Source organism: Osmerus mordax, chromosome 4 (genome assembly GCF_038355195.1).
Source record: "Osmerus mordax isolate fOsmMor3 chromosome 4, fOsmMor3.pri, whole genome shotgun sequence".
Taxonomy (NCBI): domain Eukaryota; kingdom Metazoa; phylum Chordata; class Actinopteri; order Osmeriformes; family Osmeridae; genus Osmerus; species Osmerus mordax.
In genome coordinates this window covers 5,663,559-5,679,847 of record NC_090053.1, presented here as the reverse complement: position 1 = coordinate 5,679,847, position 16,289 = coordinate 5,663,559, and the positions used below count along the sequence as shown (strand labels likewise).

Below are 16,289 nucleotides of genomic sequence, written 5' to 3'. Positions count from 1 at the left end.
TTGATTTTGAAAATAGCAGTATTACAAGCAGTGTCACAGAGACCTTGACAAATTGCATGTCTGTGTGTGAGATAGGAATGGTAGTGGTCAGTTCATATGGGGGTTTCTTGAAGGCTTAATATTGCATCATGACACATGAGCCCAAAATAGTCAATATATGAAATGAAGGAAGACTAAGGTAGACATTAAAATCATGTTGAATCTAAGAAAACCATAGGTGCCCTTAAGCATACCACAATATAATTCCAATGTCATATCCCAAATCAGAATAAAATTGTCAAAGGTTTCACGATAGCAGCTCTAAATTGACTCATCTACCTTACCTACCTGGATACAACATCCGCTTTAAATTGTGGATTTAAAGCTGTCAGACGCACGTACTATCAAGGATCGCTGAGGTAGCTGCTTTACCCTCTGCCCTGCAACTTAACGGAACCAAGTTCCAATCGGGACAAAAACATGTATGTACTGAAGACTATTTTAGTTCAGCTGCATATAGAATATGCGAATAACCAAATTTTAATGGGAAAAATCATATATAACAAATCATAGCCTATTTAGATTATAGCTCTAATATCTCTATTGGGACATCCATGTAAGAAACAATGAACTGTAGACATGTAAAATATACACTATATCTTATTAAATACTATTTCAAACCAAAAGTACTATTTCACACCAATGGATGATCACTATCGCTTTGCGTGCGGCTTTTGGTTTAGTAGCTTGTTGGGCGTCTTGGTTTAGGCATCCTCCCCGAAACCTGACAAGATTCATCATCGGCCATATTTTAAATTTAAAAGGCATCAATCGCATGCCTGACCTTTTTAAGGTGGTATGGCTTGGAATGAAATGGTATGAACCTCGTCAACTTCTGTACCGTCGAATTGGCGCGCTGCCATGCACAAGAGATTAGACTGGTGCGCCGGTTTGGGGTTTGAGTCAAGAAACTATATTTGTTTTAAACAACAGACAATCGTACATCATTTTATATAAAACCATATAAGGTGCACGTTCATTTATTTTAAAAAAAGCACAGCAAAAACAATGCCATCCCATCTTGGTATGACCTTGATAAGAACCATTGGACTATTGGAATTTGAATGTGTTTTTGGCTTTAGCTTTACTTTTTGTATACATTGATCACCGAGTTGATATGTTGGCACAACAAATTAAGACCCATCATGGGTGGAATTGAATGAAAACAACATGGGTTTAAGATTTGTGTAACAATCTTGATCAAGTCTTCCTACTCCTGATTCTGGAGAACACTAGAGATTTGTTCCAATCCAGCACACCCTATTCTAATAATTAGATGGTTGACAAAAAAGATCATGTAAGTTTCAGGTGGTGTTAAGTGAAAGCTTACAGGTGGGTGGATCTCCAATAGCAGATTTTAACAGACCTGACCTAGATGTTACATTAGCAAATGTTGTCTGCCCTTTTTGCAAGGTGGAGCAAATCAGTTGATTTCATTTAGCACTGCTTACACGCTGGGTGGACTGTGGAGCTGTGAGGTCGAGGTGCAGCAGATGGAGGCTGTGTTTATAGGATTACAGTAACTCCTTTTTAACAGTCTGCTGTCATGTCCGGCATCCGATTAGAGCGTCCCAAAAGCAGGAGGTGGAGGGAGAGGAGCAGCGCTCTGTGCTCGTGCAACATTCCTTGTTGCTACTGCAGTTCACCTGGCTGGCTTCATCTGCTTACTGCCTCTGAACCACAGGGACTCTGGAAAGTGTAGTGGGTGCAGGGAGTACTGAGTTTTGGAAACTCTCCATATGTCTAGCCTGCCATGTTGATTACATGGTGGTATTTATACCTTGCAACTCGGAGCATCATCCAGCAAAGCAAGTATTTGTTGTAGTCAGTCAATTTTGTCTGTTGGGGTTTGGACAGTGATGTGTGTGTGTGTGCGTTTGTTTTAAATGTCAAGGTGACTTGCAGGTAGAAGACACACAACAAAGTTAGACTTCTAGTAAATCAAATGTCAGTCTTAATCTGTAATCCCCTGCAGTGCTGTTGTCTGAAACACTGCAAGATGTGTATGCGTTAGCGGTAACTGTATCCATCCTTGCAAAATCGTAAATCATATTTGTTTTTACCAGTCTGTGGACATATATAGAGCTGACATTTTTTAATGATTAACTGAATACTTTTCGATCCCTCCGTCTTGTGTTCTCTCCAGCATTAAACATGGCCTCAATTCTGCAGAAGCTCATCACCCCTCTTTTCAGTGGTCCGGCCGAGCCCCCTAGGAACAAGGTGACAGTGGTGGGGGTAGGCCAGGTGGGCATGGCCTGTGCCGTTAGCATTCTCCTCAGGGTAAGACTTGTCAGAATTCTTTTAGGTTTGGTGTTCAGATTATCAGATTATCCTGCCATAGTAGTACCATAGTATTTTTACCATGCCTGCCGATTCTACTTATCCTACCAGCACACTCATTTGCTACACTCTGTTACCTTGCCTTATGGTATGTTGTTTCTTGTATTTCTCATTGATATAAACATAAATTCAACATGTCTCTCTCTCTCTCTCACCAGGAGCTGGCTGATGAGCTGGCCCTGGTTGATGTGATGGAGGACAAGCTGAAGGGGGAGATGATGGACCTACAGCACGGGAGCCTCTTTCTAAAAACACCCAAGATTGTTGCAGATAAAGGTGAATATGTAGCTCCAAGCCACCAGAAATGGGGGTTCAAGATCCACCCATCCCCCTTGGTGGAAGTATCTCTGTGGTGTTCAATATGGGTGACTGATCCTCTCATGTCCCTCTGCCAGATTACTCGGTGACAGCAAACTCACGGATTGTGGTGGTGACGGCAGGTGTCCGACAGCAAGAGGGAGAGAGCAGGCTTAACCTTGTCCAAAGAAATGTTAATATCTTCAAACACATCATTCCCCAGATAGTGAGGTACAGCCCCAACTGTATCATCATTGTGGTGTCCAACCCAGGTAACCTCACATAAATGCTATCCATATAAAAGAAACACAAAACACTTTTACAAAACCCTTGATGTGTCTGTAGCACATCAGCTTACTCCAGATACATAGAAAACATCATGTTTGCCGCACACACAAATCCCAATTACATCAAACAGTGGGTCAAACAAGACTTTCCATTTGCTGCAGTTGATGTGTTGACGTATGTGACCTGGAAGCTGAGTGGCCTCCCAAAGCACCGTGTCATCGGCAGTGGCACCAACCTAGACTCTGCCCGCTTCCGCTACCTGATGGCTGACAAACTTGGCATCCACTCCAGCAGCTTTAATGGCTGGATATTGGGAGAACATGGAGACACCAGTGGTGAGTGTTGTGTGTGTCTGATAAGACTAAAAACCTTTGTTATGGAAATCATTAGTTGACTTGAGTCCGATTTCCCTTTTGAAGCGCAATGAAACGTGAGAGAGATGCTAATTTCTTGCTTTTGGAACAGAAAAGGTGATCTCACCATTAGTTGTGTTTTTCTAGTGCCTGTGTGGAGTGGAGCAAACGTAGCAGGAGTGAACCTGCAGACACTAAACCCAGACATTGGTACCGACCACGACAGTGAGAACTGGAAGGAGACTCACAAGAAGGTGGTAGACAGGTAATTTCACCAAAACTGTGGATGCATGAATTGCTCATAAATCTAATCAGATAGCCCTGGTTTATTTCTCTTACGAAGGTATTAGTATGTGGTTGCTTGTGTGTATGTGTGTTTCAGTGCCTATGAGGTGATCAAACTGAAGGGCTACACTAACTGGGCCATTGGACTGAGTGTAGCTGACCTGGCTGAGAGCCTCATCAAGAACATGAACAGGATCCATCCTGTATCTACGATGGTCAAGGTGAAGATTTCACACACACTCCACACACTGTGACAGCACAATCTACCCACCCTCAACTTTACCTCCACATAGCATGTGGGTATGTGCAAACCAGACTAACAATTACCATATTATTAATTGACAGGGCATGTTCGGAATCAGTGATGAGGTATACTTGAGCCTGCCCTGCATACTGAACAACGGAGGTGTGGCCAGCGTGGTCAACATGACCTTGACAGACAAGGAGATTGCTCAATTGAGGTCAAGCGCCAACACACTGTGGGGTATCCAGAAGGACCTGAAAGACGTGTAAGAAGACAGTAGGGGGCGCTGAAGTCAATCCATGCTGCTTATCACCTACTCTATAACTCAACAGTCCAAAAACACCAACTGCACTTCACTTACTGTTGTACCCCCCATCCTCTTTAGATTCCCAGGCATCTAAAGGTCTGGTCCCATGAGCGTTAAGTGTCAGTCTGCACAGTGCTGCTTATAAAAAAGACAGGAAAGGAGGGTACAATGTCTCATTGGTTTGAAGTGATATGAAATGTTGTTTGATGTGTAATAAAGCATGATTGTACATGTGTGAATAAGAAATGTAGTTACATTTTTCACATAAATAAGTGATGAGAGATTGTTATTTTGCCCAGCAGCGTTTTGAGGCTAGACTATAGACGGCACTGCATGATACTCTGTTGCGAGCCCTATGGAAATCAGAATCAGGTTTATTCGCCATGTATGTTATACAAACATACATGGCGAAGTGTAGGCTACGTTTTTACAGGTTCTTTGAACAAGTTATAATTACTCAACACTGAATTGATTCAAATATTTACTGCTGCGAAATAATTAGTCAAATGACAAAACAAATATAAAAAAACACACTTTATTTCAAGTATGTATTTACAAAAGTTACATTAAGTAAAACATCTCTGACAAGCCTCTTTACGTATTAATACAAAGTGACTGAGTGAGACCAGCAGTCTATGTACTGTAGATGCACACATGACCCATTGTGCGGTTGTTGCTCTACTATGGTTGGTTGTCACACCACCTACACTATCAACCACTGTACATTTCAGAAACACTTGATCAAAACAAACCAAAATACTCTCTTAGCTGCACAGGCACAACATTCTATTTAAAAGGCTGTTGTAACATGCCCCTGACTTCCTTAATAGAGCTTTCCATCCAGTGGTTGGTCCAGACATGTCGACCATCATCAGACAGTCAAGAGGAGTAAAGAAACTGAGGGGGGCCCAATCTGGGCCTCGACAAAGTCCCTTGGTCAGATGTCCAATGGCTACAAAAAGTCATGGCCATTTACTTAGGTCGGAAATGTGTCAGTCACTTGCCGAGGCATAATTACAATTTCCTTTGAGCAGTATGAGGTTTTGATTCACAGCTTTGACCTTTACAATGGGATAGTGTAGCCCAACATGGAATAAAGTCATCAATAATAGCTATTATAAATAGGTGATATCCTCTCAAAGCAATAACCAATTAATGTTATACCATGTTGTTGCTCTCGCCAACTTTGTCCACCAACTGAAACAAAAAAAAAGGCCAAAGTCACAATCTTGACATAAAACACTCAATACTTATATCACCATACATTTTAAACACACCAACTGTTTACACACCTACTTGGGAGAGACAATACCTAAAGAAAACATTATGTTTTAGAGGGTGTTTGAAACGCTGAAGGATTTGTCATTCCGTAATGTAGAAGTTCGCCTCGAGAGCTAACTTGGCAGAAAGGGGTAAAAACTGACCATGGTTTCTGCATTCAAGGTTTGGTATAAAGAGACAATAAGCACATAGTCTCATCAGACTGGGAAACTAGAGTTGAACAGTATTGTACTGTGTGGGAACTGCAGAGCAATGACAGTGTGGTAGGGAGAGGCATGACAGACTGCAGAGCAAAAGTAACAAAGGCTGGGGTCATCACTGACGCAAGTATGGCAGAACTAAGACCCGCCAGTCTTAGTAGGTCCACACTGAGGAGATAGTACTGTTGCCCAAGAGAAGTGGGTGTGCAGAACATCAGTCCCCAAGTATATTTGTTTACTTTACCAGTTTAGAATCATACATAACATTCCTAATTGACATACCAAACACAGTGAAGGGCCGTATGATTTTGGCTCTTCATTGAGATCATACTTACTCCACTGATCCCTGGGAGATTTAACAGAGACCCAAGGATAGGCACCCTCCTGATGAAGCCCACTGCCACTGGGAAAAAGCCCCTGGAGGGAGAAAGAGGAGTGAGAGAGAAAGAGATGCAAGACTGAAAACTGATGACTCTCCTTGTTCTTGTGATCTTATACACCCTCTTGTAGACTCACCTGAATAAGAGAAAGAAACCATAGACCTCTAGGACAACTCCAATTATGGGCCAGCCAATCAGCACCACAAGCACTCCCCCCAGAAAGAAACTAGTTGCCTTCACTTTGTGTCTCTGGAAGAAGAACCTAAATGTGCGCTCCCAGCCGATGACAAAGGACAAGCCTGCAACAAACAGTATCTACAAAGACACACAAAGTGTTAGGCAACTTTATATTGATGTTAGGTTTGGTTCTGTGAAACACAAAGGCATCTCGTATTTGTCACAGCATATTAACATCTAACTCACATTTCCAATGGCAAGAAGCGCTTTGTCGAAGAACAGAATCATACCAAAGAAAAGGAAAAACACCCCAAAGCCTGTCAGTCCCATCCCGATTTCTGCAGAATACAAACACAAATCTCACAGCTCAAACACCATTGTGTACATTTTTATTTTATTTAATTTGTATTAATTTTTAAAACGTCAGGAAGATTTAAAAAAAGTTTAACTGATAGACAACGTTGACTAAGTCCAGCTCATAAACTAGGGCAATAGGCCCATTTCTCATTCAATTGAGACAGCAGCAGCATCGTTACAGTAAGCTAGCTAGTCTAGGTTGATGGCTGCTGACCAAAAAGCACTATATGCTGAGAGAGAAAAAAACTTACTTTGTGAATCCGTTAGCGAAATCATGTTGGCGCTAGTACACTTCAGTTGATTTTAAACAACACAAAATAGCTAAATATCTGATGTAACAGTTAAGAAGTGCTTGTTGCTGGCACTGAGCGGAACAGAGGCTGGCGCCACGTCTTCCGGAACCAACCAACCACGCACTCACGCACGCTGTCGACGTGAAATCTGCTGTTTGTGGAAGCTTGTGCAGCGACATGGCCAAAGCTAACTTTTTTTTCCCAGCTCAGCTTTATTACATCTTATAATATTTACACTGAATCCCAATAATAATATTTAATGATGCAGATTATTTTATTAAATTATAGTCCTTGTTGTGATTTGTCTGAACATGGCCATTTTCTTGGGATATGTAGGTTTATTTGAAGGGGTGGCTACATTTTGAACTACAGCACCCATGAACACACAACCCGGAAACTAAAAGCCGGAGTGAAAACAGAGGAAAGGGAGAAACGTGTTATAGTGTTAAAGTGTTTACTTGCTCGATTGGGGATAAGACACACTGTCAATCAGAATGTCAAAGTTCGAATGAAGAACCTTAATGTCAAACTTTTGCAAGCTATTTTGAAAACATGAATGCCAGTTTTGCAATAGTTCTTGTCTTTGTTGGGTGCTGCAGTAACGTTGTATTTTTGGAACTACTTATAAGGTGAGTTGTCCACCGTTGTTTCTGTCACTAGCGATCTGTCACATGGAGGTTTGGGATCTATCTTATACTATGTATTTAGCTGATTTTAGTATTTGTTGCTTATAGCATTTTTAATTAATGTTTCAAATTTGAATGCCTTGTAACTATTGCTTGCCATGTCCTAGGAATTTAACTGGTGTGGCACTGTGAGTGCACATGATAAATAAGTTCTTACTTTGACTTTGACACGTTGCAGCATAGGTTGCAAATACAAGATGCAGCTAAGATTTTAAAGATTTTCTTCAATCGTTTTTTCGTACACAGAGAGTTTCCTGGATGCGGCAACATAGTGACATTTGCTCAGTTTGCATGTATTGCTTTGGAGGGGTTTATCTTCGAGGCAAACTTTGGAAGAAAGAAACCAGCCATCCCTATAAGGTATCATATACAGAGGCATTCAATATGAATTGTGAAATGCCACCTGTATTTAGATTCTAACAGTTTTTTTCTTTTTTTCAGTAACTATGTGATCATGGTGACCATGTTCTTCACTGTCAGTGTGATCAACAACTACGCCCTCAACTTCAATATTTCCATGCCACTGCACATGATCTTTAGATCTGTGAGTATTGTTATCCGTTTGCTTTCCATCTCTCCTTAACCTAAATATCTAATATCACCAATTGCCAGTGTGTTAACCTTCTTGGTTGGTTTTCTTATCTTTACAGGGATCTTTAATAGCTAACATGGTCCTGGGTATAATTATTTTGAAGAAAAGGTACTTGCTTTCTCTCACTTCATTTTGCAATGAATTATGTGCACATTACTGTTCCTGGCCTCTCTGCATACCCTGTGAACAATGTTGTGATAATGTCCATGCATTGTCTCCCTGAAGGTATTCAACCAGTAAATATATGTCCATAGTCCTTGTGTCCACGGGTATCTTCATTTGCACCATAATGTCTGCCAAACAAGTGGTGAGTCTATAAATGGGGACTTCAGATATCAATACTTGTTACTTCATACAGTTCATAATAACTTGTGCAGAACAGTATAAGTTAGTAAGTAAGGAATATTTGTGTTCTATTATTCTTGTAATTTCTTTCTTCAGAACGTAGGGAATGAGGCCACAAACGATGATGGTTTTTATGCCTTCCTACGCTGGCTTCTTGGTGAGTCTTTCCTCCAAGTGGTGCTTTCTTCCAAAATGACTTGCATTTACATTGTGAAAGTTGACCTGTGTGTGCCTGGGTGTGTACTCGAGGGCATGTGCTAAGTAAATATATATTTCAATGTCATTGGAAGTGGTAAGGTTCACCTTGGCATAGAGCCTAATTTGTGTCGTCACTAATTCAACATTGTCATTATTAAACTTTATTCTGGTTCTTTTAGGTATTGGCATGTTGACCTTTGCACTTCTCATGTCTGCAAGAATGGGCATATTCCAAGAGACATTGTACAAGCAGTATGGCAAACAGCACTCGAAGGAAGCTCTCTTCTATAATGTGAGCAACCTTCTTATGTCCCCCACCTACCTTTAACCATGTATCATTCTATTTGTGTTTTACTATATCACATGAAATGATCACATTTCCCCGTCAGCATTGCCTTCCTCTGCCTGGGTTCCTGCTCCTGTCTACAGACATCTACAACCACGGTTTACTCTTCAGTCAAAGCAGTAAGTTAACAGTTTTTCACTTGGGGGAAATCCAGAAGGAATCCTGTCGTAACGTAATTTATTAAGTTATTACTTTCTCATAAAGTTTTCGATAAATTCTCAGTCAAAGTAGTGAAAGCATAACCTATCAATTTTTGAGTATTGTGGAAATTAATGAGTTTGAAAAGTTAGGTCTGTGAGTGTCATTAGTCACAGAAGTGTGATGGAAGTTGTAATCAGAGTTGTGCTGTAAACAATATTTTGTTTTTCAGTTCCTGTAGAGGTCCCTGTGATTGGACAAGCTGTACCAGTGATGTGGATATACCTTCTGATGAATGTCATAACACAGTATCCTTGTGCTCAATGAATTACAATGTTGTGCAATTGACCCACACACCAGGGAGACACAATTGCAAAATATGTTCAGTTAAGACTATGTTCCTTGTACAGAACTTAACCTATTTCCTCAGATATATTTGCATTCGTGGTGTGTTTATCTTGACAACGGAGTGTGCTTCACTCACAGTGACACTGGTGGTGACTTTGAGAAAGTTCCTCAGCCTCATCATCTCCATCCTGTACTTCAATAATCCCTTCACTGTCTGGCACTGGGTTGGCACTGCAGTTGTGTTCCTGGGCACTCTGCTGTACACAGATGTGTGGTCCAGTGTACGCACTGTCTTGCGTGGACCAGAGAAGGAGAAGAAGATGGAGTGATGTGCAACACTAACATCCCACTCTGAGAGTGCCTATAATCTGATGTACTGTACATGAATCCGTGTGGATATGGCCTGTTTATCCCTCTGCTGTAGGACTTTATTTTAGGTAGTGACAGTATCATGTTGCTTTTGAGAGTCAAGTGTGTAAATGCATTTTTCCATTGTTTACACTAGTGATACCTTTCCACTAGAATAACGTGCACTCCATTGACTGAAGGCAAACTTAACATGTATTTTGTCAGTTTGGTTTGTTATGGGTGTGGAATATGTTTTAACTGTTGGTGAAGAATATCATATGAAGTTGTAATGCACAGAAAATCGTAATTATAGCGATTATACTGTTTGGATGGAACATGCTGATGCTGTTAACATTTAGTTGAAATCAGTGGAAATGTTATATGCGGTGACACCGAGGCAATATCGCAGATGCCAAATTAATACAATATTGCATACATCTGTTGTAGGCTGTAGCCAGAGCCATGTAGGCTACTGTGTCATACAGGTCTTTCTCAGGATATTTGGCAGGACAAGTAATTGTCACGAAGTATAACAAAACCCTGTCATAGCATCATCAGTCTCCCCTAAAATAAAATAAAAAAATGGACTTATGTTCCCATGTATAGTATGGAAAGATATAATGGAACATAATGTACGCTTTCTTCACAGTGACAAATGAAGGTGGACCAGTAGAAAACGTTGATGTTAAAGACCCACTTGTCCAGCCAATGGTATTCGTTTTTGTTAACTCACAAGTGGGAAGGGCACGTTTGCAGCGTTGTGTGTGGGGCTGTTCTAAACTCTGGACCGAATGTGGTCTTGGTAGGTCCACAACCCACACCGTGGACGTTACCTATTAATAAACCATATATTTCAATAACAGATTATAGTTCAGAAATGGGGGGAAACAGCTCTAGTCACCTTTCGTTTGAAGACGATGTCGACCGCGGTGTTACTTTTGTGAAGGGCATTCGGGTGAGTGCCGATACACAAACTTGTGTTCAAGTGTTAAAATGCATAGATTGCCCTTCGAAAGTTTGTAGAGCACATAATTTATACATTTTACAGTTGTATACCGTTGTATATGTTAGCAGTTCACAAATCAAGTGAGCGTTAAAAACGACATTGCAAATGATATAGGCTATTTGTGGATGATAACATGGAAAACAACACAATTTCCCTAGCCACACTGCTTTAACAGGGTGTCTGATGTAAGTTAAATATAGGCTAGACGTAGAGGACATGCATTCTTGATAAGAGGTAGCATGCATGTCTGTACTATTTTTGTAAATCTTTGTTCGCTATTTCATGTGGACAAAAGCTAGTTGTAGTTGCAATTCCACCCAAGAACTGCTTAAACATCCCCATTGCAGCTGGACATCTCAATTATCTATAATAACACCCACCTGTCTAAGTGGGGGAAAACAAGTGAACGTTTCCAAGTGATTGTATGAATACCATAATCTCTTTGTACAGCTATCAGACAAGGTCATCAATCGGATGAAAGAATCTCCAGGGCCCGTCTATCCTCGCCCTCGTCCAATCCAGCCTGAGCCTGCAGCCCCCAGAACCACACTGACTCCCACAGTGGAACACCTAGTCCCCCTTCGAACACAGTCTTCTCCTCCATTTATTGCCACCTTGCCACCAACACTCGCCCAGGAACCTTCAACCTCAGCCTCCATCCCACCCGCCATGGCTATACCATCTTCATCTCCTGGACCAGCAAAGTTCACCCCACCTTCTCCTGTTAAATTTCATGTCCCTCCACCTCCAATTGTGGCACTTCCCCCTCTTGTGGAACATGTTGAGGCTGTACCTAAACCTTCCCCTATTGAGTCTGTACCTAAACCTTTATCTCCCCCAGTTGAAACAGTTGTCCCTATTACAGTTGTTGAATCTACAACCCCAGCTGTACCCATAAAACATATCTGTCCCCCAACTGGAGTTCTTCCGGCTATTGTTGAACCTGTAGCCCTTCCAACCCCAACCCCTCTCCCTGCCCCTGTTGAACCTACAGTGGCCAATACCCTAACCCCTGCCCCTGTTGAAGCTATAGTGCCCCCTACCCTAACCCCTGCCCCTGTTGAAGCTATAGTGCCCCCTACCCTAACCCCTGCCCTTGTTGAACCTGTAGTACCCTCTACCCTAACCCCTCTCTCTGCACCTGTTGATCCTGTAGTCCTCCCCATCATTGCTGAGTCTGTGGTTTCACCAGCCCCTACTATTGTTGAACCTATGATCCTTCCTACTATTGTTCAACCTGTTGTCCTACCTCCACCCATGGAACCTGTTGTACCCCAAACCCTTATACCTGCCGCTGTTGAGCCTGTAGTCCTACATACTATTGTTGAACCTGTAGTCCTACCTACTATTGTTGAACCTGTAGTACTACCTACTATTGTTGAACCTGTAGTCCTTCCTACAGTTTCTGAACCTGTAGTCCTACCGACTATTGTTGAACCTGTAGTACTACCTACTATTGTTGAACCTGTAGTCCTACCCACTATTGTTGAACCTGTAGTACTACCTACTATTGTTGAACCTGTAGTCCTTCCTACAGTTTCTGAACCTGTAGTCCTACCGACTATTGTTGAACCTGTAGTACTACCTACTATTGTTGAACCTGTAGTCCTACCCACTATTGTTGAACCTGTAGTACTGCCTACTATTGTTGAACCTGTAGTCCTGCCTACTATTGTTGAACCTGTAGTCCTACCGACTATTGTTGAACCTGTAGTCCTACCGACTGTTGTTGAACCTGTAGTCCTACCGATTGTTGTTGAACCTGTAGTCCTACCGACTGTTGTTGAACCTGTAGTCCTACCGACTATTGTTGAACCTGTATTTCTACCTATAGTTGTTGAACCTGTTGTCCTACTTACACCCATGGAACCTGTTGCAGCCCCAAACCCCTCCTCTCTCCCTGCCCCTGTTGAGCCAGTCATTTCCTCTGTTGTTGAATCTGTAGTCTCGCCCTCGCCAGAACCTATTATTCTACCAACCCCTTCCCTTGTTGAACCCATTGTCCTGTCTCCCACTATTGAGCCTGTAGACTTACCTTCACCGGTAGAACCCCCATTTTCACATATGACTCTACCTTCACCTCCACCCCCTACAGAAGCGGTTGACCTCCCAACACCCCCTACAGCTGTAGATCCTGTGTTTATTGGTCTTTCTCCACCCACTGCTCAACACCTTCCTCCCCTACCTGCTGAGCCTATGGCTCCACCCCCAGCTACCCCAGTAGCAGCACCTCTACCAGAGCCTGACATGGAGCCCATGGTGCTCCCTCCCTCATGTCACTCTATGGCGGTCACCACCCTGCCCACTGAATCCCCCATAGGTGAAACCCAGGTTCCCCCTCCACCAGTAGAGTCCATGGTCCCCTCCCCAAGTGTAGAGTCCGTGATCACTTTCCCAGTACCCCCCATCATCGAGGAAGTGGCCCTTGTAGTGATCCCATCCAAGCCCGCAATAGGTAAGTTGGATCTCTTTTTCACATAAGAGTGCATAAGGCCCCTGCTGTTATTAATGGTCACATTAATGCTGGTGCTCATGTGAATGTTGTAACTGCACCAGTAGGTTAGATAGTCATGTAGAACATCCTTAATTTGAGAAATCATGTCTCTTGTTATAGTGGATGAAGAGGAGCTGAGAAGATCAATCCAAGAAAAGCTGGTGAAAGGCTTTGAGAAAGAGATGAGCCAGAGGCAACTGGAGCTTCGCCAACAGTAAGGAGACGTATTACACTTCATCATTTAACCTGACTATCAATATTTTTCCCAACCCGAAAACATCACGAAACATTGTTGCATCAAGTATTGGCGTTCTATCTTTTGTCATGTGTAAGACATACACATGGCTGCCTGTCTCTGGTGTCTGTAGACTGGAGGAGGTGCAGGCCCAGGCCAGAGCCAAGGCTCAGCTGGCAGCCCAAGTCCAGATCCAGGAGGAGGTCAAGAAGACTCTGGAGCTGGAGCAGGCAGCCCAGAGAGAGACCATGAAGGAGGCCATCATGAAGGAACGCATGAAAACAGAGGATGAAAGGCTCATGGCCCAGCTCTACGTAAGCGTTGAGGGGTCACATGGTCCAACTGTCTGTGTGTGTGTGTGCGCGCACAGGAGTGTGTATTGATGCACTACATCTTATTTTCTATGCACACATATCCTTAATACTAACTGCATGAAAAAGACTATGCTTGGTTTAGACATATTTGCATTTGCTCTACCTATCTTGTTCTATAAGATTCTTGGTCTTTACCTGCCGGGATTGTTTCTGTTGGTTGGAAATCTAGGTCTGCTAGTGAAATCTGGATGATCTTACCCTCTCAAGGGCAACCCTTATAACCCCTGCCCCTAATCAGATTTGTGCTAAAACTGGACTAGTTCCTGTTTCAAATTGAAAGTGCATCTTGGACGTTTTCTCTTCATCTGTAAAGATAAATCTCTGTCTTAACTTTCTCTTCCTTGTTCTGTGCATTCCGTTTAGTGGATGGAACTCAAGGTAAGACACGAGGACTCTATGCATGAAGACTTTCCTTTCTTTTATATTCTCTGTTCTCATCCATAATAGTGGCTATACATGTACCAGATACAGTTTATAATCTCTGCTCATAAAAAAGGAGGAAAGAATGACAAGATCCTCTACACAATAGATATTTATTAGATAGTGGGTTTATGGGTGTTTACCTTCCATACAGTGACCTTCTAGGTGATTGGATGGCCTCAAACATCAGAGACATTACTTATATAATAATGGTAGCGTATTTCTGTGTCAGCCCCAGTTTATTTAACAGATTAAGATTGTATGATGTCCTTCTCAGGCCCATAAACTAGACGAGAAAGAAAAGGAGCTGAAAAAGCAGGACATACTCTTCAGGGAACATGTTGCCAAGCTTGAAGAGAAGGTAAAGCCTACAATATCATACTCATGCACACACACACACACACATGATGTCATGGTCGAATGTTTTTTGTATTGTGTTGAATGTTCAATATATCCCTCTTGCCAAAAGAGTTCCCAGTTCTACAAAGTCACCACCGAAAACTTCCAGCAAGGCTCAGCTGAAACTCACAGACGTTTTGCGTGAGTATCAGTCTGCCGGCCCTAAAATAAGTCTCACATCTCATACCAGACCAACATAAGTTACAGAAAGGTGTGTTGACTTTTCAATCATTTCCCTTCCAGACGTGTTAATATTCAGCCAGTTTGCGGTGACCTGCAGAGTCAGATCCTCAAGTGCTACAGGGAGAACACAGGACAGACCCTCTCCTGCTCCAGCATCGCATCTGCTTACATGCAGTGTGTGGACAACGCCAAGCAGGTCTCACCTATTACCCCCAACCCCTTTTATGCTTGCAAATGATGATGAATTTTCACCTTGATTAGCTGTAATATCCATATTTCTTCTCTGTCCTCTTTTCACCCTTAGCAGACACTAAATCCATACAATGTCAAAGTAATAATACATTTTCTGTGCACCTACTGTATAACTTGCTTTCAGTTCCTCAGTCCTCACTCTTCTTACCTTTCTCATTGGCCATTTAAATTTCTCTCTTTTCTTTTCCAGACTAAGTTGAGCACTGGAGGGTGATCTCAGGGCCATGTGTCAGGAGAGCCTTATTGATTCACCAATGGCATTACTGTTATACCAAAGGGTAGGAGAACGGCGACATCATCCACACTCACCAAAGTCAATTTCAACAGCCCAGAGACAGGGCTCTGCAGTGGGAGACTGAAGCCTGCCTCATGAGAGAAATTGAGGTAAAATGGCAGAATTGGCTACCACACTACAACAGCATGTGGAACTTGTTGTCTACTGTGGAGTCATGTTTCTTGTACGGGCCAGAACACACAAATCCAATGGAAACTGAAGTGATTCTGTTATCATGTTCAGCAGTACCGTATAAAATTTTCTTTTTTTGCATTGTTTAGTGAATGGTGTAGACTTGTGCCTTAATTGTCATGATAAAACTTTAATTTCCCATTTTCAGAGACGGTAATATATCCCAGAAATGCATATATTTGTGTATTGTTACATAAAGTTTGATATGAACTAATGGAAACCAACTTGGTCAGCACTGATCGAATATGGGTGAAATTAGGCATTCTCTGGTATTTGATCTTTGTTTCCTTTGTGAAAAGAGGAAAAAAGTTGTCTAAATAAACTACTGTAAAACCCCACATATGTTGTTAGTGTCATTGCATGTTCAACTGCTCTCTACTAGACTGCACTCCTGTGGACATCCATCCATACCTTCACTGCCATAAACCTACACTATCAATTTATAGTAGACAATTACTGTCAAAGCCATCCCTAGGATACAAATGATTTGACAGATTTTCAAAGGAATGCCTTCACTTACTATGAATGCAGTAGGTAGCCTACTTTTTAAAAGCCTAACAAAATTAAAGAGTTGAAGTAGTATCAATATGCTGTAACAAGATTTTCCCGTAGTAT

At 42.1% G+C, this 16,289-nt stretch overlaps 4 protein-coding genes across 6 annotated transcripts; 3 read left to right on the top strand and 1 right to left on the bottom strand.

Moving 5' to 3' along the window:
* Positions 1-2,185: 2,185 nt before the first annotated feature.
* On the top strand, positions 2,186-4,257 carry LOC136941532 (L-lactate dehydrogenase B-A chain). Of its 2 annotated transcripts, XM_067234053.1 has the most exons (7): positions 2,186-2,322; positions 2,541-2,658; positions 2,778-2,951; positions 3,129-3,302; positions 3,468-3,585; positions 3,703-3,826; positions 3,951-4,257. In XM_067234053.1, the coding sequence occupies exons 1-7, from the start codon at positions 2,194-2,196 to the stop codon at positions 4,116-4,118; spliced, it is 1,005 nt and encodes a 334-aa protein (XP_067090154.1). In that variant the 5' UTR covers positions 2,186-2,193; the 3' UTR covers positions 4,119-4,257. The 2 variants fall into 2 exon arrangements, with proteins under 2 accessions (XP_067090154.1, XP_067090155.1); XM_067234054.1 differs by lacking the exon at positions 2,778-2,951 and having other exon boundaries at positions 2,194-2,322.
* A 418-nt stretch (positions 4,258-4,675) lies between these two features.
* golt1bb (golgi transport 1Bb) lies at positions 4,676-6,944 on the bottom strand. Its single transcript, XM_067234901.1, has 5 exons — positions 6,803-6,944; positions 6,441-6,532; positions 6,154-6,332; positions 5,973-6,054; positions 4,676-5,353 (listed from the first exon to the last, which is right to left on the bottom strand). The coding sequence occupies exons 1-5, from the start codon at positions 6,825-6,827 to the stop codon at positions 5,315-5,317; spliced, it is 417 nt and encodes a 138-aa protein (XP_067091002.1). The 5' UTR covers positions 6,828-6,944; the 3' UTR covers positions 4,676-5,314.
* Positions 6,945-7,262: 318 nt separating this feature from the next.
* On the top strand, positions 7,263-10,398 carry slc35b4 (solute carrier family 35 member B4). The gene is made up of 10 exons (XM_067234709.1): positions 7,263-7,473; positions 7,777-7,890; positions 7,972-8,074; positions 8,181-8,230; positions 8,348-8,429; positions 8,564-8,624; positions 8,845-8,957; positions 9,055-9,130; positions 9,382-9,457; positions 9,580-10,398. Exons 1-10 carry the CDS (start codon positions 7,397-7,399, stop codon positions 9,824-9,826), a joined length of 999 nt encoding a protein of 332 aa, XP_067090810.1. The 5' UTR covers positions 7,263-7,396; the 3' UTR covers positions 9,827-10,398.
* Positions 10,399-10,446: 48 nt separating this feature from the next.
* On the top strand, positions 10,447-16,012 carry LOC136941994 (calphotin-like). 2 transcript variants are annotated; one of them, XM_067234707.1, is made up of 9 exons: positions 10,447-10,800; positions 11,302-13,306; positions 13,466-13,559; positions 13,714-13,894; positions 14,318-14,332; positions 14,652-14,735; positions 14,844-14,914; positions 15,017-15,152; positions 15,399-16,012. In XM_067234707.1, exons 1-9 carry the CDS (start codon positions 10,528-10,530, stop codon positions 15,420-15,422), a joined length of 2,883 nt encoding a protein of 960 aa, XP_067090808.1. In that variant the 5' UTR covers positions 10,447-10,527; the 3' UTR covers positions 15,423-16,012. The 2 variants fall into 2 exon arrangements, with proteins under 2 accessions (XP_067090808.1, XP_067090809.1); XM_067234708.1 differs by lacking the exon at positions 14,318-14,332.
* The last annotated feature ends 277 nt before the right edge of the window (positions 16,013-16,289 follow it).

What these genes read in the sequence shown, in the direction of transcription:
- LOC136941532 (XM_067234053.1), top strand. Translation starts at nt 2,194, where the DNA reads ATGGCCTCAATTCTGCAGAAGCTCATCACCCCTCTTTTCAGTGGTCCG. An exon ending in CCGTTAGCATTCTCCTCAGG is followed by an intron (nt 2,323 to 2,540) that starts GTAAGACTTGTC and finishes CTCTCTCACCAG; the next exon opens with GAGCTGGCTGATGAGCTGGC. An exon ending in CACAAGAAGGTGGTAGACAG is followed by an intron (nt 3,586 to 3,702) that starts GTAATTTCACCA and finishes TGTGTGTTTCAG; the next exon opens with TGCCTATGAGGTGATCAAAC.
- golt1bb (XM_067234901.1), bottom strand. Translation starts at nt 6,827, where the DNA reads ATGATTTCGCTAACGGATTCACAAA. An exon ending in GGTTTCTTTCTCTTATTCAG is followed by an intron (nt 6,055 to 6,153) that starts GTGAGTCTACAA and finishes TTCTCCCTCCAG; the next exon opens with GGGCTTTTTCCCAGTGGCAG. An exon ending in ATCTCCCAGGGATCAGTGGA is followed by an intron (nt 5,354 to 5,972) that starts GTAAGTATGATC and finishes TTTTTGTTTCAG; the next exon opens with TTGGTGGACAAAGTTGGCGA.
- slc35b4 (XM_067234709.1), top strand. Translation starts at nt 7,397, where the DNA reads ATGAATGCCAGTTTTGCAATAGTTCTTGTCTTTGTTGGGTGCTGCAGT. An exon ending in TGCACATGATCTTTAGATCT is followed by an intron (nt 8,075 to 8,180) that starts GTGAGTATTGTT and finishes TTATCTTTACAG; the next exon opens with GGATCTTTAATAGCTAACAT. An exon ending in CTGATGAATGTCATAACACA is followed by an intron (nt 9,458 to 9,579) that starts GTATCCTTGTGC and finishes CTATTTCCTCAG; the next exon opens with ATATATTTGCATTCGTGGTG.
- LOC136941994 (XM_067234707.1), top strand. Translation starts at nt 10,528, where the DNA reads ATGTTAAAGACCCACTTGTCCAGCCAATGGTATTCGTTTTTGTTAACT. An exon ending in CTTTTGTGAAGGGCATTCGG is followed by an intron (nt 10,801 to 11,301) that starts GTGAGTGCCGAT and finishes CTCTTTGTACAG; the next exon opens with CTATCAGACAAGGTCATCAA. An exon ending in TTGCCAAGCTTGAAGAGAAG is followed by an intron (nt 14,736 to 14,843) that starts GTAAAGCCTACA and finishes TCTTGCCAAAAG; the next exon opens with AGTTCCCAGTTCTACAAAGT.